The sequence below is a fragment of the Choloepus didactylus genome, chromosome 5, assembly GCF_015220235.1.
Source record: "Choloepus didactylus isolate mChoDid1 chromosome 5, mChoDid1.pri, whole genome shotgun sequence".
Taxonomy (NCBI): Eukaryota; Metazoa; Chordata; class Mammalia; order Pilosa; family Megalonychidae; genus Choloepus; species Choloepus didactylus.
In genome coordinates, this window is record NC_051311.1 from 53,657,760 (window position 1) to 53,681,855 (window position 24,096).

The window sequence follows — 24,096 nt, forward strand, 5'->3', positions numbered from 1 at the left end:
TTTCCATAAGATCATCCATTTTTTTATTTAGTCTTGCAATGTCTTCTTTATGCTCTTCTAGAGTCTTCTTGATTTCCTTTATATCCCATACTATGGTCTCATTGTTCATCTTTAGTTCTTTGAGTAGCTGCTCTAGGTGCTGTGTCTCTTCTGGTCTTTTGATTTGGGTGCTTGGGCTTGGGTTATCCATATCGTCTGGTTTTTTCATATGCTTTATAATTTTCTGTTGTTTTTGGACTCGTGGCATTTGCTGAACTTGATAGGGTTCTTTTAGGGTTTGTAGACCTATTGAAGTCCTTATCTCTAATTTATCAGATCTACAGCTTCGTGGAGTACACTTTCTCTAACTAACCAGCAGGTGGCGTCCGCGAGCCACCTGTTCTCCACAAGCCAGTTCTCCCCTGCTTAGCCTTTTTGGTGAGTGGGGGAGTGAGTCTTGTGGGGCCCAATTGGTGTACCAAGCTTGCGTGTGTAATTGGTGTTGCCTGCCCTGTATGTGGGGGCGTGTTTCTGGGCAGTCGGGGAGGGGGGGGTGGCCCGAACAATCAAATCTCCCTGGTGATCCTAGAGTTTTAAAGCTGGCTGCAATAGGTCTAATCCTTCAGTTCAGTCCTGCCACAGTTTGTCTCTGCCACTGACCCACAAGTCCTTGGTATTGGCGTATGGCTCCTGAGACTTGCAAGTGGGGCCACTCTTCCAGGCTATGCACCCCGGGTCCTCTGTTGAGGGATGACTGTGCTATGTCACAGGTGTGTGCCGTCCCCCCAGGGCAGTTCTGGGCTGCTGGGCTGTGTAGGGAGGCTCCCAGTCTGCTCAAATGATGGCTGAATGGGGCTTTGTTAATTCACACTGCTCCACCTTCCCAACTCTGGGACAATCACTGAGGTTGCAGGGAAGGCTAATGTCCACGCCAGTTTTGTGGTGTGTGCCTGTTATTTGAAGCACTTCCGTCACACTGGGTTGTCTGGGCAGCTCTGGGCTATGGGGCTGGCGATGGGCAGGAGTGTTTCCTGTCCACCAGGATGGTGGCTGTGAGCGGACACCCCCCTTTTCTTGGGAAGTTGTGGTGTTTAGTGAATTTTCTCAGCCACTGAATTATTGCCTTTTGTCTCAGAGCTCTCTTAGTTCTGCTCTTGACTTGACGTGCCCAAATTGAAAGTCTTTGAAGCTTTCTGTATTGGGTTTCTTAGAGTAATTGTTTTAGAAAAAGAAAAAAGGATTAAAAAAAAAAAAAAAAAAAGGGCCCTCCTCAGAGATCTAATGTGTTATTGAAATGCGAAGAGACAAAGCAACCAGGGCCATTAAGGAAAGGTCCATAGGGCAGAGAGATCAGCTTTTCTTCGGGATTTGCATATGTGCCTTAGGGCCTGAGCTCCGCCCTTCCCCTTTCTGTGTTCACCAGAACTCCAAAAATCCTCTGCTTTTATTTTGGAGTTTTTCGTGTTGTTTTTTTCTTTCTATGCCTGTCTCCTCTCTGCTGGGCTGGCTGCTCTCAGATTCTCTGGTGTCTGGTCTCAGTCTATCTATGGTTGGAGTTTGGATCAGTAGAATGAGTTTCCGATAAGGGCTGCCACTGCAGTTCTCCCTTCTCCTTCCCGGAGCTGACAGCCCCTCCTCCCACGGGACTGAGCCTGGCAGGGAGGGGCGCGGGTCCCCTGGCCGCAAAAACTTACAGATTTCGCTGATCTCAGCAGTTCGACATTTTCATGAGTGTTGTATGAAGTATGCCCAAAGACAGATTGCTCTGTGGTGTCCAGGCCACGCAGTTCCTGGCTTTCTACCTACTTTCCTGGAGGAGTAACTAAAACATACAGCTCACCAGTCTGCCATCTTGCCCCGCCTCATCATCAATTGCATTTTAAACATTATTTCTGCTTATTCAGGACTATGGATGTAAAATCTTTTGGCATAGCTAAATTCACCAGGTTCTAGAAAAACTAACTAAACACTTCAGTTCAACCCCCTGATTTCTTTTTTTTTTTTTTAAAGTCCTTTAGTTGCTTATACAGTTTGTATTAACCTGCACATTTTGGAATTGGAAACTATCTTTGCAGAACCATTCATCTCTTTTAAATTATAGAAACCTCTTTAAATAATAGTGTTCTTGAAGTCAGGACAATTAACACCAAAACCATTATCCTTTCTCTTTTCAGTAAGCACCTTCTTAATGTGATCTCTATTGAGTGAAATGGTTGCTGTCTCCTGAACCTCAAATGATGTTAACTCTGAAATTCCTCTGTCCTGACAATGAAAATAGCCTTTTCCAGAAGGCCTCAGTGAGGCTGGGATTTAGGGCTGGATGCCAGTCTATGGCACTGCATTTATAAATGAGTGTCAGTTTTGCAGTGGGTCTGATTGGTTTGAATCCATGTAAATGAAAAAATGATTAACTGAAATGTTTGCACTGTGCTAAAGATCAAGAGAGACACATCACTTAATCAGCAAATACTGCAAATCTCCTGAAGGTTTTGCTTTCTTTAAGAATTTGGCTCAAGTCTTTCCCATGTCTTCGTGTGACATAACTCCACAAGGCGGTTCCAAGACGTGACTGTGAGGGTGCCCTTAAGGAAAACAGTTCTGAGAAATCACTGGGCTCTTTCAAAGGTGCTTAAATTACTTTATCCTGAGTTGACACTTTGTTTGTTTACTGCATCCTTACTCCTTGGAGCCCCTCTTTCCCTTGTGCCATGTCTTCTTCTTCGTTGGGTATATATGGTGAGCACAGTCTAGAGGGCAGTCTCTGGACAGGAGTCATGAGTGATTAGTGCTTCTGGACCGATGCAATGTTCAGCAATTTATTGCTTTTCTAAGGGCTCTTTTATATTCAGGCTGGTCAGGTTGGGGGCATGGGATTTGTAGTATGTTCTGAAAAAGCCACAGGAGGCTTGAGTTTTTTTGTCCTGCATCTTCTTTTGGACGTCTTCTCTCATATACACAACCTGCTGCTTTCTTTTATGAAAAACTGGAATTTGGGCATTTGGAGGGTTGAAAAGAGAATTGAAGAGGAAGCACGCTAACAATCCCACATAGAGGGGGCTGAGAGCCTGAGGCACAGAGGGAGCCCACCGAGACCCCCCCAGAGGTTCCTGCTTTTCAACTCCTTTCAACCATATTTTTTACCCTCTCCTTCCTCCCTAGTTTTACCCCTCTGAGAGACTTTTGTTTTGTTTTATTTTTTTACCACCCTTCACATTTTGCTCTTTTGTTTTTATTCTCTCTACCCCCACCGCCTTGCCCCCTACTGTTTTCCCTGATAGAAATCTCACTCATGCATTTCCTTTTTGCTTTCAATGGGGTTATTTTGTCTTCCCTCTTTTTCTGCCTCTTGTCCCAAGAGAAATGACCACCTTCCCGCTGGGACAGGATGACAGTGCTGTTAGCATTCGCAGTGCCAGCTCTCCCCACATCTGTGCAGCTTTTGTCCTGTGGCAGAGGGGGATTTGGAATGGTCTGCCGGCAGCGTCAGGGAGACTAATGGGAAATGAGAAAGGCCATGGAGAGGTGGAAGGAATAGCAAAGGGGATTTGGATGCATTGGTGTGGGAAGCAAATTAAAGGATGTTACAAAAGACACATAATAAATATTACAGATACAGTATTGATGATGAGTTTTTATCAGCAAGAACTGGGGAATACACCAGAAGAGTCTGTGGAATGGGCCCTGGGCAGCAAACTTGCAATTTGGAAGGCTTGAGTCCTTCCACGCTGTTCAGTTTCTCATCGTGGAAGATTTGTGAAGTTTTGCTCCCTTTCATACTTCCTAAACTTCCCTTGAATACTAATGTATATAAATCTCCTTAATCTGGTTTTTTTTTTCCCTTAATTTTCAGACCATTTCCCATATAGCACAACTTTCTGTCCCTGTATTTCAATTATGAATCTTTCTCTGAGGAATAAACATAATACTGGCTGGGAGTTCAATTTGATTTTTCAGTGTCTTTAATTCATTCATTCATTAAAAAATTCTAATTCTGTCCCAGGCACTTTTGAGAAAAAAATGTTATGTTAATAAGCACTGCAAACCTTCATTATTCTAAATGTTTTATATGTATTAATGCAGTTAATTCTTGCAGCAACCTTACAAAATAAGTTATGATATTATCTCAATTTGACAGGTGGTGAAAAAGGAAGCATAGTGAGTTTAAGTAACTTGGGAAAACTCATATGTGTATGGTCTCTGTCCTTCATATTCCTAATACCCGAAAAGGGAAACGAAACAAGGATAAATAACTACAATGCACGGTAGTTTGGTATGTGTCATATACAGAGTTCCAATGACAACTAGTATAGAACTGGGAAGAACATTGTTTTCTCTTGAAAATTTCATGAAGTTATTTGCACTGATGTTCCTTTAATAGAGGTTTAACAGTTGTTTTCTGGTGCACGTCAGCTGTGGATGGAGTGTGGACACTTCAAGAAACTCTGGGATGAAAAGAGACTCAAGACCTCTTATATTCAGGGCATGAGTGAGGTCTCTGCTGACAATTTAATGGCATTCCTTCAACTTCCTTAGGGCCAATGGCATGGGATCCATAGTTGGAATATATATATATGTCAAATAAACCAAATCCCAAAATGTCTACCATTGATATTACTGAAGGAATTCCATCATCTTGATTTTTCTCTCTTATTCTTTTTCTCTCATTAGGGGTACTCAAATGAATGTTCCAAAAATCATAGATGCTATTTTTTATACTTTTCTTTTTGGAGGATTTTTGTGGCCTTTGTTGATTATTTTTCTTTCTCTGACCATCCCTCCTCTAAATCTTATACCAACACTACTGAACAGCACAGGGTCACTAACCTCAATCCATCTCTTCCTGTATGCTCAAACTCAGGGATTCTCATACCCACCTACTGGATCTTGTAAAGTAATTTGCAGATGAAGAGAGTATTATTCCAGTAGGTCAGTGCAGTACAAATAAAGAGGGAAACTACAACCTTGTCTCAGGTTGCACCTAGCCCCCACTCTTCTTGTTTCCTTCCCCTCTGCAACCCCCTTTTTGCTGGCATTCTGTAAAACAGTTATTTTAAAGCAGGCTGAAAAAAATGATTAGAAAAATGTACCATGCTATTAAAAATAGCTCTGCACTCACATCTCTAATTAGCTGGCTACATCTGTTCCTCTTCTTCATTAGATGTCGGCCTGCCAGTGTTCAAAATATTCTGCTATTTTGTGATTATGTGTGTTGATGGGAGGACAGGGAGAGTTGGGCTATATTAAATCTGTGGTTCCAGAGCTGTTCCCAAAACCTTTAACTAGAATTTCTACAGATACTCATTAATAGCAGAAGTATCTTGTTTTAGTATCTGTGTCTGTTTCTCTCAACTCTGTCAGTGCTGCAGAGGATTAAAGGGAGAGAAGAGAGAAAATAAGCAGCTACAGGCATGCTTGATTCACAAATTGGATAATCAGTTCTGCAATAATTATGGGTTTGCTGTATTTACAGTGATTCTGGTTTGAAATTGTGAGGAGTAAGATCCTATCTCTTCCTTGCCCCAACCTTCAGATTGACATCTATTGTTATTTTAGCACAGATTAAAATGCTTCAGCATCCCCTCACTTGCATGGAGCCTTGGACCCTAGAAGGTATAGCTCTTAGAGTGCTGAATGACAATGATGAATAAAAGAGGAAAAGAGGCAAGGCCCCTGCCTGCCTAAATATTTGGGCAATTAGCAGTAGTGATGTGAACAGAACTACGAGTGAGGTTGGGCTGCTGGTGTTTATGGAATTCCTTTCAAGATGAATGTCTTAAAAGGTTAGCTGAGGGTGACAGGAGCTCTTTAAAAGGACCACTGGGCACCATAAGCCTTCTTGCTCCTGGTTTTGTTGAGGATGCCCTGTCAGTAATTGAATGGGCCTGGAGTACTTGGTTCTCAGGACATAATTTGATTCAGCAAGTGGCTCCAAATGTAAGTGGGAGTGAAGTGACCCTTTCACATCCCCTTTCACTGATGTTCCAGTATCTTGACAGTGTAACTTGATGTATGGTGCCGGAAAATAGGATACTTAATAATATCCAAATTTAAATGGTGCGTGTGGTGTGCCAGGCACTGTTTTAAGCTCATGACATGTATTAATGTTGTGAGGAAACCTCACACCATCCCTATGAATTAAGCACTGTTACTAATCATGATTTTACATAGCAACAACCAAGGGACTAAAAGACTCAATGAATTTGCCCAGGATCTAGTAAGTGGTAGAGGTGGAATTTTGAATGAAGGCAGTATAGCTCCAGAACCTCACTCATAAAGAGTGTATCATGCTGCTTTGGGGGAATTATTGCTTGTCACCATAGAGTCATAGGACTCGGGTACAAAAATGAATGAGTTAAATCTTTATTGAATCCTTAATATAGGGTAGATGCTAGGGGGATACAAAAATATATAAGACTATTATTACACTCAAGGAATTTTGAACAATTTATTTAAGAACACAAAGCATACATTTGAAAAGCAAATTCATAGTACAAGGATAAAACCAAGTGAGTGTTACTGGAGTTCAGGGAAGAGACAGATTTCTTCAGTCCAAGGTGGTCTTTTTAGAGGTCCTTATCCCAGACTAGGCTTTAAAGACGTGTAAGATTTAGCTATTTGACTAGAAAAGGGAAGGCTGTTCTGGATAGAGAGAGTGGAGGGAACAAGTTCTCAGAACTGGAAAAGCCTGAGAAATGTTTGGGTGGTTATGCAGTTACCAGTTTAGTTTATGTGAAACAATGAAACCTTGGAAGCAAATTTAGTAAGTGCAGTTCCATCTAAAGTCCATAAAATCCAGTGTTTAAATACCGTGGAACAAGCAGTAAATATGATGAATTGGAAATCCACAACTCCAGACGATGTAAGATATTTTATTTTTCTCAGTAACAGATTCTGCATGCTAATTATATTCCAGGCATAGTCCTGTTAGGAGGTCTGTTTGTCGTATAGGGCAAGTAGGAGAGACAAATAGGAGAGACTTTGCAAGAGAAAAATCAACCTACCTCTATGATGGATGGAGGATTTGGCTCTTTGATGACCAGGAGGAATGTGAAAGTTCCATAACTTCTCAGTTATCTTCTCATTGGTCAATAACCTCATGGTGAGAAAGTGCTGACCTCTTCTTCCCCTGCAAATTAAGTAAATTTTCAGTAATAATGATATCCACCAACAGAGAGAGAAAATTATTAGGATCATATTTTTGAAGATAAGAAAGCCATTATTGTCCTTCTGTGATAAAATATTCAATATGTAGAACCATGTTTATCACTTTTAAGCACATTTATTCATTCATTCAACCAACTATTTATGTATCTGCTTTGCACCAGGCTCTCTGCCAGGTGTGTAGAAAGGAAACAGTGGTGGAAAAGGCACAACCCAAAACCTCAAATAGTTTACTAGAATGTAGTTGAGGAGGGAGTCAAATCAGCCAGTGATTAAATTTGGTTTGACAAATATCATGATAAGGTAACCATATATCCCCACTTGCCTGATATAGTCCTGATTTGTATAATAAATTATATGATCAACCTTGTAGCTGGAGAATGAAAAACAATCCTTAAAGATGACCAGATTGTACTAGGCAACAAAGATGGCCCCTTTCCAGACACTTAATTACCATTCAGTTATTTTATTCTAGTTAATTTTTTTCTTCAATTTGATTGAAAGCTTCTTAAGGGCAGAGACCATATCATACTTTTGTATCTCCCATTCTGTACGTATTGGCTTCTGGCAATTGGGAGACTGGTGAGAGGGAGTTAGAGGAGTCAGGATTTTTTTTTCCATTCTCTCCATTTTTTGACTATATTACCCCTATCACAAAATGACTTTTTAGATTCAGCTTTCCAGGGCATTTTAATTATGTGACTATAAATTTTCTCTTAATGGTTAGTTTTTGAACTTTTGATGGATATTTTGTTTTCTTATTTAGGACCCTCTGAGTTATTGGATATGGAAGACAGTGAAACGTGAGTGTTACCTTTCATTATGTGGTCTAGATTATTTTCTTCAGAACATATGTAAGAGAAGAATATAGTCTATAGGGTATATAATAGGTGATTTTAATGACAGTGACTAAAACTCCACTTTTAACTGCATTTAGAACTGTGCAGGGCTAATCTCATAAATCCAAAACTACACAATGAAAACTGGTGACAAATGTCGCAATGATTGCATGCAGAGTTATTGCTATTCATTAAGAGTTTCCTATGTCAAGCTACTTCTGTTCAGTTGCATTTTGAATTACTGAGAAGTCTATATAAATACATATTTTTAAGTACTGATCACATTTACTCTTTCTCAACTGGAGTTTTGTGAGAGGATTAACCCTTAATGCCCTAAGGCATCCATTGTATGCAATGAAACAACTTCTCTCCAATGTATCCAGAATAGAACAAATTATGTACCACCACTGGAGAACTGAGAACATAGTCACTCCAATCATTGCCTGTGTTCTGTGGTTCAGATGAAGAAACTTGGGTGAGAAAGTCATCAGCTTTGGGATGCTTACTTAGGGAAGCAAAGTAGCTACCACTCCCCAACCAGGAGTGAAGAAAGGCTAAATAACTAACCCTGAAAACCATATGGGAGCCACTGTAGAACTTAAAGAAATTCTGTAACAGCATAGGGGCAGGTTGGGAGTGGGGGTGGTGACTAAGTAGGTGGGGGATGAGGAAAAGTAAAAAAGAATAGAACTATGGATCAGTGGGAAGAAGTATAGTAATGAGTCACTAGACCTGGAAGAAACTGTCCGTTCCTGTGTAGAGCTGGTCCATATACCAGCATATTCTTTGGCAAGGTCATGGCTGGTATAATCACTTACCCCAGGTTGTCTTTTTAAGAACTACGTTTGATTTTCCATGAAACACTTTGGTATTAAGAGTCTTTTCACTTTTGTACTCAGAATGGAAAGATCCTCTTTCCTATACTGCTGTCTGAGGAGGGGAAAAGGCCACTCTCCTGAGTCCCCATCCTCCCTGAGTGATGGGATCTGTGGCCCCAGGCTTGCTGCCTCCTGGAAAGAGCTCTGACTCCATGATTCTTCCAGAGTCTTCCTGTGCCTCCTGATATCCTCTGTAGCTTCCCCCATCCCCTTCAATCTGCCGTTCATGTGGAGTCTGAAAGGGCAGAGTGGGTGTTGGCCTGGCTTTGTGAAGTTGGGTTCCCAGGAGATATTCCCCCAAAGGCCAGGTACAGCTGTGAAAATGTGGTGGTCTAACAAAGCACAGTGGTAATGTTTCTGAAGGGCTGTTGGTTCTCCATTCCTGCTCACTGGGTACTTCACCTGTGCCCTTTATGCTCTGCCCAAATATATATACAGAGAGAATTGCTAAGTAGTGCTCATACACATCTACCTATGTCAGTCCATTAAACAGTGCTCTTGAGTATTACCTAAATCAAACAGTAGTTTAAAAAGTTCATTAAGCGCAGTTAACCAACACTGTTTAGAAAAGAGCCTGGACCTCATAGTTAGTTGATGACTAACCCAAGGAATTTTAGACAACCCTCAACACCTCACCAGAATGTACCTTGCAGCCATGGTGTCAGCCACTGATAGAAAAAAAGGTTGGAAAGCAAAGACCATCATAGTAAGGCAGCCTGCATACCCTCGCCATCCTCCCTGCCCCCTCTGGTCCCACCCCTTCTCCAAACCCCTTTATGGCTGGCTTCCCATTTCATCTTTGATTTAGGGGTGAGACCGCACTGCACAAGGCTGCCAGCCAGCGGAACCGGGCTGTGTGCCAGCTTCTGGTGGATGCAGGAGCATCTCTGAGAAAGACGGACTCCAAGGTAACTTGATGAGTGAGTGAAAACATCCTCCCACTGGACAAGATCGCCAGAACCACTGCCTTCGCTGGTGCCCATAGCAAAAGCATCCTTTCTGTGTTTATGGAAGTGCCTGGGGCTTTGAAAAAAGGAGGAAAAAATAAAGTCCTTCATTTAGTGAAACTGCAGTTTAAATATAAAAGCACAAAGGGAGGGTGTTTGCTTGCCTATGGGACTCTCTGAACCTCTGAACGTGCTGGCCTTGGGATTTTGGGGGTTGTTCCCCTGATGACTGCCAGAGTCAAGTTGTGGGGAGGTGAGGTCCAAAGTCCTAGGAGGAGTTCAGGACCAAGTTCAGAAAACATTGCCTGGCTATGAAGCTCCTTTCGGGTACCCCCTTCAGCTTTGGGAGCCCTTTTGGAGTTTCCCCTTCCACTACTTACTCCAGTGTAGCCTTAATTCTGTGATATATGTGGCCCCATAAGTGGGCCCTGGCCTTGAGATGTTACCATCTTAGACATGGTGTATTTATATTAGTTCTTTATTCTCAAAACTTTCTTGGCATTTGTTTTCTTCTGTTTTTGCACAAATTAACCCCAGACATGGACAGAGTGGGAATTATAAACCTCCAGTATAGATGGGAACTGAGACCAAAAGAAAGTTAAATATGCCTTTGTTTCAAGAGCTGAGCCCAAATCTAAATTCAGCTCTTTTGATGCCAGCCATGTGTTGGTTCAGCAAATCAGTTGTTCTCATTTGGTGACAGATCATCCCACTGCCTCAGCAGGAAGAACTGTGACAACAGAGTAATAAAGATGGTTTTCTCTTGTACTTTGTATAGTTGATTGTATTATCTCATAGTGAAAACCAGTTGCATTGTACCTTGAAATGTGGTTGGTTCCCCTGCAGAATAAGTTATGTCTATCTGGATTCCAAGTGTGTCAGTGTTTTAGTAAGAGGGAATTGAGGACAGAAATTGGTAGTGTGACATATGTTCTAATCTATCAGAAAATCCCAACAGGTAGAGATGAAGCATCAGAAGGAAATCTGTTTAGGAGCTCTGAGATCAGGCTGCACACTGTGTTGTTCCAATTTACAGAGAGCACCCAAGAGAAAAGAGTTGAAAGCTGGAGGAGGAGCTAGCTATAGCTGAGTGAAATTGACCTAGAACTGCAGCAAGTAAGAGAGGATTTGATACAGAAGATCAGCCCCTTAGAGGATCTTGATAAGTGGGAGTTATTAAGCATGCTGGATAGACTCCAAGAGAGGACAAACCACTTAGCTATGGACGGTTGCAGAGAAGAATTTTGATGTATAGACGAGGATTTCATTAAACAGGTACCTAAGTGAGTAACCTAAGTGGTGGGCCAATGAACATAGCCATGGAACCTACATAAATGTTTTAAAGGGCTAGCTAAATGACTTAAGCTCCATAAGTCTTTTATTTAAGTGATGAGAATCTGCCTAGGGGCAGTATTTACCCTGGGATTTCCTCACACAAGGCACATTGAGAAATAACTATCTCCTGTGTGGAGCCATCTTTCCTTTCTGAGTCAGTTGCATTGCATTATTCTCTACTTCTCTTGCTACCCATCAGCATCCATTTTTCTCCAACTACCTCAATTCCTCCCTAGGCCTATCAAACACACAGAACCTGTGTCCCGGTTTCTAATTACTCTGTCATGGGACTAACTTGTTCATTGGGTATACCATTCTATATGGCAGATAATTACTCACTGTGATGTTCTTGTCTGTCAGAGGATATTTGACTCACATGCTTCAATGTGTAACCTGATTGAGAAACAGCCATTTGAGGTGGCATCAGTGGAGGTCATATTGTAGAGTAGGGTTGGCCTTGCTGGGGACACTCAGACAGTGATAAGACAACTGCCTATTTACTACACCAGAGGCTGGTCTGAGGTTCAAAAAGGGGAGGAGCAGCATGAAACAGGGACAAACAAAACAATAGGGATCAGGAGACCTGAACTCTGCTACTGATAAATGTTCTTTGAGATGTCTTCCTATTTTTGGGTTGTATGTAAGTATGCAAGTAACTTTTTTTTTTTTTTTTTTGATGATAAGTATAGTGCAGTCTTACATAAAATTCTCTAGCTCAGAAAAATATAAAGAAACAAAAAAAGCAAAAATTGCTGGAAATCCCATAACCCAGACAAAAGCACTGTTAAATTTTTAATCTCTCTTCACATGTGAGTTTCTGTTTTTCTCTCTCACAACTTTTTTAAGTAGGTGAGGTCATACTACACATGTAATTGTATAATCTAACTTTTCACTCAACATTATGTTCTAGAAAGATCTTTTCATAGGAAGAAATATAGCTATGCATCACCCATTTTAGGGATCTTTTAATTTTACCATTCTGTAATTTGATATGAGGTTAAAGTTGAATCTGATAATTATGACCAGAATTTCTCCTGGAATTTTTTGGAGTGAAGCAGTATCCTGAGAATTGCTCTTATTAGAAATGGTTCCTTAAAAATCAACTCAAAGGCCTGCCCCAGTCCACCTCTCTGAATGTTTGGAAACTAGAAAGTCAAATATTATTATTATTACTAGAAAGTAAAAGCAAGAAAATCTACTAAGACTGTAAAAAAGTGAAATAGAAATTAGAAAAACTTTAAGGTAGTGGTTAAATATTTAATTCTAACTAAATAAGTAAAATTTTAGAAAAAGAGTCCAGAGCCACTATTACTTCCCTTTTATCCTCAACCCCACATGCCCTTTCAGGCTACTTGGTCAGGTTTAATTGAGATGGACAATATTTATCTCAGCATTGATGGAGGCTGAGAATTCTTTGATAATGCTTTTAAAAGTCCTTTGTATTGGTATTTATTTAGGGACTATTTCTTTAGGACCATGATTATACTTGCACCCTTTTCTTAGAACTTAAACTTTTAAAATAGATAAAATTATCACATTTAGCAACAATCAGAAAGAAGGGCCTGGGCATATTTAGTACCAATAAGCATTCAAACGAATGGAAACCCTCCCTCTCTTTACTGTTGACCTTTTTTAATTGTCCTCATTTTAAAAATATCAAATGTATAGACAAATATGTGTGTCTGTATGTACAAATGTTCACATAACCTTATATATAATACTGAAAAATTATAAAAACCTAATGTCCAACAATGATGCAAAACAGTAGGCTGTAAGAAATTCTGAGGCCATTTAAAATGATGTAAAAGAATATTTAAAGATATAAAAAAGTTTATGATATATTAAGTGAAAAGACAGATATGTAATATTCAAGAAAAATATAGATTATTGTTATAAAAATAAATATGTATAGAGGTATAGAAAGAGACAAAATAGTTACTTGATGAAAGGTTAGCAGTAGTTATCTTAGTTTAGTGGAATTATTGGTGACACTGATTTTCTTCTTTGTGTGTTTCTACTTTCCCAAGATTTCTCTAATGACCATCTATCACTTTGTAATCAGAAATTAACAAACATTTTGTAGGGAAGTGGTAGTTATAAATTGGTGAGAATTTAACTACAGAGTTTGAACCAGCAAAGAAACCCTTTAGGTATTTTATGACCATCCCTTCCCCTTAGTTTCTGATTGTTGCTTCCCAGAGTTTTGTATAATAAAAAGATTCATAAATTAGGGATCCAAATCCCTGCTTCCTAATTTTCTAATTGGTGATTTGTATCCTAACTTCTTCCAAAGAAGGATTTGGGTCCCAGAATTTGCAATGTCATTATTTCTCCTGTGTTCTCAGACTCTGTGAACCTGTTTCCTTAGACGTAAATGCCACCCATCAAAATGATAATCTCTTTGTTTTTAACTTACTGAGCTCACAAGTTTAATATGATGATTATATAAGATAATGAATTTGAAAGTGTCTTGTAAACTCTAAATGCTAAACATGGAAGGATTCTTATCAGCAAGTAATATTTGAGACCTTACTTCAAGAGTTTGTCTTTCTTTCTTTGTTCTGCTACTTACAGGGTAAGACACCTCAAGAGAGAGCACAGCAAGCTGGGGACCTGGACTTGGCTGCTTATCTAGAAAGCCGTCAGAATTATAAGATCATTGGCCATGAGGACCTGGAAACTGCTGTTTGACCCTGGTAGATGAGCCAAGAGAATCTGAGCAAGCATAATCACCTTTGCCCTCCCAGCAATTGGGCAACTCCACTGGTAGAAGCTGATGGAATCCAGCTGTTTCTCTCCTGCAAGAATCTATCTGAGCTCATGCCATCAGTTTTTAAGGGCTACCAAGATATCCCACAGAACATGATAGCCCATTGAGAATGAGGCAGGATACCTGGAGATTTGTGGAGTTCAAGTTCCACAAAATTTGATCCTTATTGCTTCCAGCAAGTAGCATGAACTTCTCTGTTCACCTGTATAATTTATTTTAAAGATTCAAAGGATGTTCATATAAATGGCACTGCTCCCTCGTTCCCCTGTGAATTCACCTTTCCCCTGTACCATACCATTCTACTGTAACTACCCATCAATTTTTAAAATATGATATTATCTGTTCTCTTTATTTACATTTAGTCTTTGAAGACCATGAAATTGTCTGAAGGTCTTTTGAAAACCCCTGGATGTCTTACAGAAACATAACTATGAAACCACTTCCATTTCCAAGACTAAATACACCAACACTACTTAGTGACTCTTTGCATGCCCCCTCCCCTCCTTTTTTATTATATAGGAGCTGGAAAGTGCCACATATATAATGTCAGCTGGTGTGTGCTGTATCTCTGAGGTATGGTGAGGTGGCATGGGAGTTGTCTGTGCTCTGAGGTACCTCAGAAAAGTAACCCAGAGGTTGGCCCAGGCTGCTGAGCTGTGGCCGATAGCCATGAAAGACTGGTTCAGCTTGGGCTGTTTGTGCAGCTCAGTACTGCCTACGTGTAGCCATCTTTGCCTTTTGCTGCAATAGAGATGAGCAACAGATTAAACAAAGGCCCATTGCTAGTTTGCAGAACCACTCAATTTGTAAGTTCTGTTTAAATTGCAGAGCAGAAAATCTTGTGTGGAAACTGTGGTTACAGGAAAGGTATCAGTATAATAGCTGTTACTTCTAAACCTTTTTGAGTGAGAATAGAACACAGGATAACTGATTCAAAATAAAACAACAAAAGAAAAAGTAGCAACATATGTCTAGGTAACATAACTTGAGCAAGAACGCAGTCATTAGAATGTTGCACAGGGCCTAATAAATACACACTCTTGGATCCAGTAGTAAGAGGGAACCCAGTTTAGGTTTTCCTTCTGTTTTTTTGGTTTGTTTGTTTGTTTGTTTGTTTGTTTTCATTACTCCAAGTAAGTCTTGTCTCAAAGGCAAAACCTTGTTTAATGAGCTCTACTGCCAGATTTCCAGGCTGCCTGGATCCTTCTGATGGATGTCTCACCCTGCTACTTGTCAGACCTGATAACATGGTAGCCCCATTTTCGATGCATGGGGTAGTCTACTATTTTCCTTTCCTTACTTTGTTTTCCTCCTTCAGAAAAATCTGAGTGCAAACCATTGTGGGAAGTTGACCAGAGATGTCTACGTGGTAGTGGAATTGCAAATTGTAATTCTGCCACAGATCAGATGGTATTTACAGGTACCTCTATTAGGGATAGCAAAAATAACAGGAGAAAAAGTCTTCTAACTTTTTGTCAGAATATTTACTTGACTTTGATATAAGTCAGAAATAAAAGTGGGTATTCAAGGGGTTTGCTTCTGGCTAAAATTGGTGACTCCTTAGCCTCTTTCCGTTTTGCTCTTGGACACAAGCAAAGTGCTTCCTTAGTATTTCTGCATGTGATCCTAAATGATCATTTCTCTGCATTTAATTTAAAGGTCCAGTGGTGACACATTGCTTTTCAGAATCACATTTGTTCACATATCATCATTTTGAAAGTATGGATATGATATACTATATTATGTAAGAACAGCCTCTCAGTCGATGGAGATTTTATTACCGTGGTCTCCCCACAGTCATTTCAAAATCAAATTTTGGGCATTATTTCCAGCTGTGGGAGAATGGGTTGGTTGTGAGTAATCTATTTCCATATATCACTCTCAGAATTGGAAATATCTTTTGTATTTTTATGGTAAGAGAAGGAGCGCCTGCAGTAGATTATTTCCAGAAGCTGGAAAAATATGCTCCAGAAGAATTTAATCACTGTGCTTCTGCTGGAAGTTTTTCAGCTGGTGGGACCGTCAAGAAGAAAGACATTTTGATGACAGAAATATAATCCTTAAAACAGACCAGAATCTGGTGTTGAATGGTGCCTTCCATCTCCTGGATTGAGCCAAATGCTTGGCCAAGCGGCCAGTTACCCAGCTGCCACTGCTGGGATGAAGGACTCTAGTTTCCCCAACTAGGATCTCTGATTTCTCTGTGAATGCTTGAAAGCAGTCCAGAGAAAGTTTAAGGTACAAATGGCCATAGGCCAATTCAAAGAGCTCCAATAGGAGTCAAAAGTAAATCCCTAGTATGAAAACAAATGAGGTACTGACTACTGTAGGGGTCTTGTTGCATTTGGAAATTGTTCCAAACCAAACCAAACACACAAGAAAAGCATTTGGTCCTCAGGTCCTATGTTTTTGATTGGGGGGGTGAGGAGGGGGGGTGGTAGGCAGGAGTGTTTGTGACAAAAAACCAAGGCAGATATCTCTTTGAAAAAATAAACACCCCCAGGGACTTGGGCTTTCCAGAGAAAGAGCATCCAAAATGAGCAGAACAGCCATACGTTTAATGGCTCTGACATTAAATCTACCTCCTGTAGCCTTTATTTTAATTGATCACTGTGTGTGACAGTCCCAGGCTTTAGGACAAGCTAATGGCCTATGCTCCAGAAGTCACCAACTCCGTTTAGGTGTGATGTTTCCCCTTTCATGGACCATCAGGAAGTATAGAGACAAACAGTCTGACCCTAGTCTGAAGACTCACATTACTTTAATTTAAAAGGCATAAAATATGTAGCTATAGAAATATCATTGTCTAAAACACTTATTGAGACTGTCATGCACAGATCAGCCAATTAGCTGGCATTCCTCTGTGTTTAGCTTGAAAGAGCCTTTCATTTTGTGGCACTGTCTGCCCCGAGATAAGCCAATGGATAACAAATGGGGAGATATTAAAAGTCAACCTTATATAACCTTGAAGTTAGGCACTGTTGCAGACTTGTATTCCGGTACTGCACATTAATGAAAAATAACCCAGTTAAGCTGTACTTTATCACATTTAAGGACTTGATAAAGAGTAGAAGAGAGGGCTAGTAAGCCAAGAAGGTAATAAACACCACGGCTGGAAATTTTGCTTGGAGAGTTCTGATTACCTCTATGGAGTTGATAAACTAAAACCAATGTAGTTTCTGAATCAAAGAATTTAGCTAAAGTACACAACCATGAAATCAGTGACAACTGATGGAGAGCTTCATATACCCCATTGCTCCGTATACTTTCATTGTGGCTGGCATTAGTGCTTCAGTAGCTCTGTGTTGCAAGATACTTAATAGGTAGTTAATTTTCATTTGGCCCTGGTAACAGTTCCTTTGCCTATAGGATTTCTGAAATTTATTTATTAGAATCCTCATAATATTCCTGTCTTAGAAAATGTGGGGCAGCAGGTTTAATTTTATTTTACATGTAATTTTATTTAAAATGTTTTTTTATTAATTGTGGGAGTAACACATGCTTTTTATAAAAAGTTATAATAACACAGATGAGTATCAGATTCAAAGTCAAGGCGTCACTGTTCTGGTGTCCTCAGTCCCACTCCCTAGATATAAACACTGTTAATACTGATAAACACTGTTGCTTATTTGGTCTTTCAGAAATACTCCATGCATATGCAAGCATATATGTATATACAGAGAGATTTATTTATTTGTATACACACATGTTGTGTAGGTTTTAAAAAGAGAAAACATATCAGAAGCATGCTAATCATCTATATATGTGTAGTTAACCCAACAAGCAAAGATAAGATAACAGAATAACAGAGAATGTTCATTTGTTTTTCATTGTTTCCAATATTACTAAGGTTGGTTCTATCATCACAGCACTTCAAGTGCACATGACGTTCACTACTGCTTGTGTCATAAAATCCATGAGCAAGAGGTCTTGTAATTCTTTATGTTGCCATCAATGTAGCATGAAATCTACCTTAGCCCAGAGACTTGTCTCTGCTATTTTTAGGATCTCAAGTGAAGGAGAGTTTCTTCTTCTGTGATGCTTACACCACTTTACAAGGCTGAGTTTACAAGCCTAACAGTCAGTAGATTGGTGAACGATATTTAATTAGGGCAAACTACTGCCAAGAAGGGGATAATAACTTTAATGTGGTCTGGGGTCTGAGCACTTTGGCTTCCTTCCAGTAGGAGTAGCTAATGAAATCACTGAGAACAGCATGGTATTTTATTCAATTATACTATTTAAAAATAAAAAAGAGGTCTTTGTTAAAATGGTTCATAATAACCATCAAATAAACTACTAATTGCTCTACTTAAATGGATTATTTTCATTTTAGGAAAAAAGTAGAACATCTATTAAATTAGTTTTCTGATTAATCTTTAACGGTATTTTGTATAAAATAGCTTCTGCCCAGGTCTTAATAGACCCACCCGTGAATCTCTCAACTCTTCACATTCTCTGAATTCCATATCTGGTTGATTATAAGTCCCAGTATTCTTTCTGCCAAGCCTTTCATATTGACCTCATGGCCACCTGTGTTCTCTATCCCAACCATCACTCTTCTCTAGCTCCTTTTAATTTTATGAGCATGGCAACAGTCCTGCTCCTGAACTTTCTGCCACTATTTTCATCATACACCTGACAAACCTGCCCAAAATGGATCAAAATGCAGTTAGCATCTGGGATAAGTATCCATTTTGCCCAAAGGACAAATACATGTCCACTGACCTTAAATATCTTAAATACCTGTGACAAGCTGATTCGGAGAAGTAATTCAACAGGTAGATCGAGCAAATTTCTATCTTAACCACACCATGGGGTACAAGATCATGGCTTCTTTCTTCTTCCATATGTAATGACGTAAATGGCATGACCCCTCAATGACTCCCTGGAATATATAAATTTTATAATCTTACTAATTATCTGTGGATTTTAGATTGTATCCCTACATTTTTTGTGGAAAATCTAAAAATAGTAACTAAGCAAGAAGTAGTGCCGCTGGATGACCTGTTTTCTCTAGACACTGAGATTCCCAAAAAGAAAGGCCCTCCCCCCAAGAAAAATAATTGTTCAGCAGTTGATGCATGATAGATTTTACAACAGAAATTTGAATATTGGATGTTATCCTTGTGGTGGACAGGTACAAGAGTCTATTTATATATGTATTCGAGCACTGATTTATACATGCAATATTTTATGAATCAATCATGCATTTATATTCTCAATCATTTATTTTAAAAATATTTATCACTGTGATGCAGACACTTTACTGAGAATATAACAATGAATACAACAGACTCAACTCTTGATCTCATAGAGATGACAGTCCAGAAGAAAAGACGAAGTCTAATGTGATACATGCTGTGGGCCCTAAGGGAGCACAGAATAGGAACATGCCATGCACTAGAGGTTCAATTAATGCCAGTTACTCTTTAGCCAGCAATGTTTTATTTCTATGAAACAAATTAAATAGGAAAGAAATAATGACACTTTACATTTCTATTTCATTGGAGTCTTGGTACTGTTCATAAGAATGTATTTCAAATCAGACTTTAATATAAAACTTAGAAACTACTAAAATGAGGGCTAAGATTCAAGGACAGAACTAGGAATAATAAGCAGAATTTGCAGTGGTACTTGACTAAATATAAGGAAGATAAGTATAAACATAGTAAAATGGAGTGAACATCCTTACGTCACTAAAAGCTTTCAGCCACGGGGAGCATTTAAACAGAGACTGCGTGGTCATTGCAAGGGCTGTTGTGATTAAGGGTGTGCAATTTGAGGGGACTGGAATTAGATTCTGTGATTTTTAAAAAAGTTTCTTTTAAAATTATTTTGTTGAATGGCAGAATTTTATTTGACCATTCTTGAAAATCTTTTTTTAGTCTTTAAAACATCACTTTATAAGTGAGAGGCTTTAAATACTGGGTATAATGGCCTTTAGTTATTTCAAAACTTGAAACCAACTAAGCAGGAATCTAAGAACAAGTTAAAGAAAACATACTTAAAAAAAGTATAACTTGCTCCAAAATGCTTCTGGAAACATTATGTTTTTGATGAACATTTAGACATTCTCAACCAATTAGAAACCTTTCTTTCTGTCCATCATATTTAAAAAATGCTGTGATTTGATATTCTTAGAATTAAGTGTAATCAAATACAACCACAGTGGAAAATTCTGCCTGAAAGATGTTAGGAAATCAAGTAAATGCACATGAAAGTCAATCATGGAAAATGTCTTGGCTTCTACTTGCAGCATGATAATTATAAGGGCCTACCCTTGAAAATTATACAGTGGTGATCCCAGTTTTCCCCAGCTTACAAAGTTTCAATATTTCCAACCAAATGACATTTGAAATGGGAGCCTTTCATAGTGGGAACAACTGAGACTATCTTGTTTTTCAACCCTTTAGTCAAACATACATATATCTTACAGTATAAAATAGCTTAAACAACAATTCAAATCTATGGTGTTTGTTAATAACAATTTCAATAACTAAAAAAGTTAGTGCTTTAGCATTTTGATGCATTTTTTTATAGTTTTCAATCAGTAGAACCCTGTGAGGTGGATAATGCAAAAAATATATATTTCAGACGAGTAACTTGAATTCCTGAATAGTGAATTCACTTGTACAGGTTCATATAGTAAGTGGTAGAACTGCAGCCAAAACCAATATTTTCAAAAATTCTAGACTAACAAGTCTACAATAGATGTTTTCTTATTAAATGATTTTCCAATATTGCCTTTAAAGTTGTTTTAAGTCAGTCATTCAGATTTCCACAATTGGAAAAGTAGCTCCATTAAAAAAAATTTATTTACCTAAGATTCCACAGCAAGAGTTGATTAGAACTTAGAGAGAATATGAAGTAAAGAACTTGGGATTTTTGCTATCAGGCAGAGGTGTGTCAACTTGGACATATTTTAAGGAAAAAATTTGAATATTTTGGGCACCAGGGTAGATTTCATGAGAAGAAATTAACAGTGAGTGTGGCTTTCTGGCTTCTCTGCCTTATTTGTGATTCTCAGCATTTAAAATATTTAGTAAGGCCTTGCTTTGGTCACACATATACTAAATTTGGAGCAATATGGAGAAGATTAGCATGGCCCCTGCACAAGGATGACACACAAATTCATGAGGTATTCCATATTAAAAATAATGTTTAGTAATATTTTCTCTCCTTGGAAGTCACTATTGAAATGATATTATTTCAGAATGCTTCCACCAAAACTGTTGAAAATGGTGCTGCCATTCCAGACTCCATTTCTCTAAGTGTATGGTGAGCATGCAAAACTAAGTCTATTTTAGGCCACATAAACAGAGGTGTGATACAGCTACAGGAAGTTATGTTGTACTTGAAGTGGAAAGAGCAAACAGACCTTAAATATTATTTAATTATCAGTCACATCTTTTAAGAGGGGCATCAATGGACAGATTAAAGAATAAGTAGAAAAGAGTGTTTTATGTTTAATCTGAAAAGAAGGCAAAATTAGATTGGGAATAATATTTGGAGGAGATAGGTCAAGTAGGATTGTTATATGCAAGTGCTATAGAACAGACAATTTGCAGAACACAACAAGAACATAACAGAGCAGAGACAGACATTAAAAGGAAATAGTTTTATTAGATATATAAGGATTTACTTTCTCCTAAATGTTACATTTAGAAAAATGGTTTGGGCTTTCTAAAAACAAGAATGAACTCACCACTTCTAGTGCTTCTTCTAGTATTTAAGTGAAGATGGAACAATCATTCCTCTCAGGAATCATGTAGAAGGAATTCCTTAGTTGTGAAAGAACTTGGATGAAAGGACCTCTGGGGTATTTTCCAGTTTTAGATTTCTATGATTAGATTGGAGCAGAACTCAACTGGAGCTCATTTTCTTTCCAGTTTCTGACACATAGATGACAATGAAAGTATTTTGGTAACAAAGTTGGCCACTCCAAATATATCTTAAATCATTTAGAAGCAGATATTTCATGACCCTAAAAATGTGCTTTGACTTCACACACATACATACACACTCTTTGCCAATTTCTAGTCAAACCCAAATCTCCTGAAAAAGATATATATTTTTACTAAGGCCACACAATCACAAATTCAGCAACTAAAGTAGAAAAGGATCTAGAGCTTATTTCTCTACTTTCTCTTCATGTATTAATTATGGGAATAGGATTTGGAGAAGAAACCAAGGATCTCTTTATTTACTAGTGATGAAGAGGAACAGAGGCATTTTCTATAGATTTTTGTCATTAAATAGAACTTACATCACTATGCAAATGTTTCTGTAATATTTCTGTTTAATAATAAAGCCTGAGTTCCTAGATTTCAAGTTGGCTGGAAAGGGAGGGGGTCACTATTGAGATAGTCTTAAGAAATGGGCACACATCTGGAGTTTGGCTCAGAGAACTGCCCCGTTCCACCTTATCCCCAGCTCCACTCCTTGCACCTGGCTTGGAAAGGCAAAGGAAAAGCAGAGATATGAGGTAAGGAAAAACAGATTCTTAGGAGTGATGAAATAATAAAACTCTGGTCTTAACACTATTCTTATGACAATCCACAAATAAATAATATGTATCCTCAGCAAACTTTGATCCTCATGAATTAAACTCAGAATAATAAGAAAAATAGGAGTTATGCTTCTTCAGGATGGCCTCTCAGAGTATCCATCGTGCATTTTTCAATTTATGTAGTTTAGAAGAATTAGACCATGTGTGGAACTTAGGGGCAAACAGGATTCAGCTAAATATAAAGAAGAACTTTTAGTAGAAATCTCCAAAGGAATGAATTGTTTTTGGAAGGTGAGATATATCCCCAATTGTTCACAGTAGGTTAGACCTGTCCACGGACTTATGCTGGTCCCTGATAAAATTTGAGGAAAACAAAGACAATTTAGGGAATTTTTCATAAATCTAAATTTTTCATAAGTCATAATATATTTATAACCACTTCATAAAAATTCAGAAACTATGGCCATCTTAATCGAGGGCTCTTATATATAACCTTCTTAAAAATGATAGAGATGAGAGATGTTTAGAATTGTTTTCATTTGTACAAATAAACAGCTGACTACCCTAAGTTGGTTTACCCTCTTTTTTTTTTGTTTCCAATTTATGGGTAATTCTATCAAATATATTAGTGAGCTTTATCACTTTTAAGATACTTTCTAGTTTTAAATTTACTGCACCATGTACAATGAATCCAAATGGTTTCTTATCTATTGTGTTTTATTACAATAAAATTTCTCATTTGGTCCCCTCATTAGTTGGATTGATTCTCTGACCATACACATAATTTCTAGTGCAGCTATAACTTAGATTGACGCTTGCTAACATCGTGGTTATGTTTTAGGGAAGGTGGGATTATTGCCATTTTGAGAAATGAGATTTGGAACTTTTATAGACAAAATATTCTAATACAATAGAATATTTTGTAAAATACATCTTTGACAAGTTAGAATCCAATTAGTCTCAGTAGAAGTTAGGTGGACTACTTATTAAAATCAGCAATGTTTAAGTGGGCAACTGTAAATCAGTATTACATGGATCATAGCTGATTGAAAGTAAGGAAAACCATTCCTGTAAAACATTAAGTAATGGAGAATGATATCAGTCCCATCACATTGAATATATTTGATTTAATTTGATCTCTGAGTGAATAAAAGTTCCTAGGCATCCAGAGTACCCTCAGCGTGTGGGTAGTCCACTCTCAAAGGCCACATCTGCATGGGGAGTAGCAGAGACATTATAAAGGGCTCATTCATGCTTTCTGATTTTGCTTTATCACATCCCAGAGCCATAACTGTGCAAAGCTGCCAGCTGGCAGGTAGAATCCAAAAAAAGTAGTAGCTATGTTGGTAGGAGATTAAGTTTTATTTCCAGGTAAAGTGGGGTCCAGATAATATGAAGTGGAGGGAGGGAGGGTGGGAAGGGTGGGATAGGGAGGGAAGAATGGAGCTTTTGTAGCAAAGTCATAAAGTATTTTCCCTAATTTTCTTGAATTTTCTATTTATCTAAAATATCTTAATAACTGTGTTGCTCTACAGAGATTTTCAAACTGAGTTAATTTGGGAGACTGAACTAATCTCTGAAAAAGAAAGTGACTAGTTATAGTTACCTTTTGGGCACTTTTTCTGTATTGTGAATTGTGTGGACATGTACAGAATAAAAGTGAAGAAATATGCTT

General features: G+C 38.5%; 1 protein-coding gene and 1 non-coding gene across 2 annotated transcripts in view; both read left to right on the forward strand.

Moving 5' to 3' along the window:
- The window catches only part of DGKI (diacylglycerol kinase iota), a 538,644-nt gene extending 522,343 nt beyond the window's left edge, over positions 1 to 16,301 (forward strand). Inside the window, 3 exon segments of the mRNA XM_037836080.1 lie at positions 7,907 to 7,943; positions 9,666 to 9,765; positions 13,714 to 16,301. Coding sequence (XP_037692008.1) covers positions 7,907 to 7,943; positions 9,666 to 9,765; positions 13,714 to 13,830 — 254 coding nt within the window. The 3' untranslated portion in view covers positions 13,831 to 16,301.
- A 4,661-nt stretch (positions 16,302 to 20,962) lies between these two features.
- On the forward strand, positions 20,963 to 21,065 carry LOC119535663. Its single transcript, XR_005217274.1, has one exon. It is a non-coding gene; the product is annotated as a U6 spliceosomal RNA (small nuclear RNA).
- Positions 21,066 to 24,096: the final 3,031 nt, after the last annotated feature.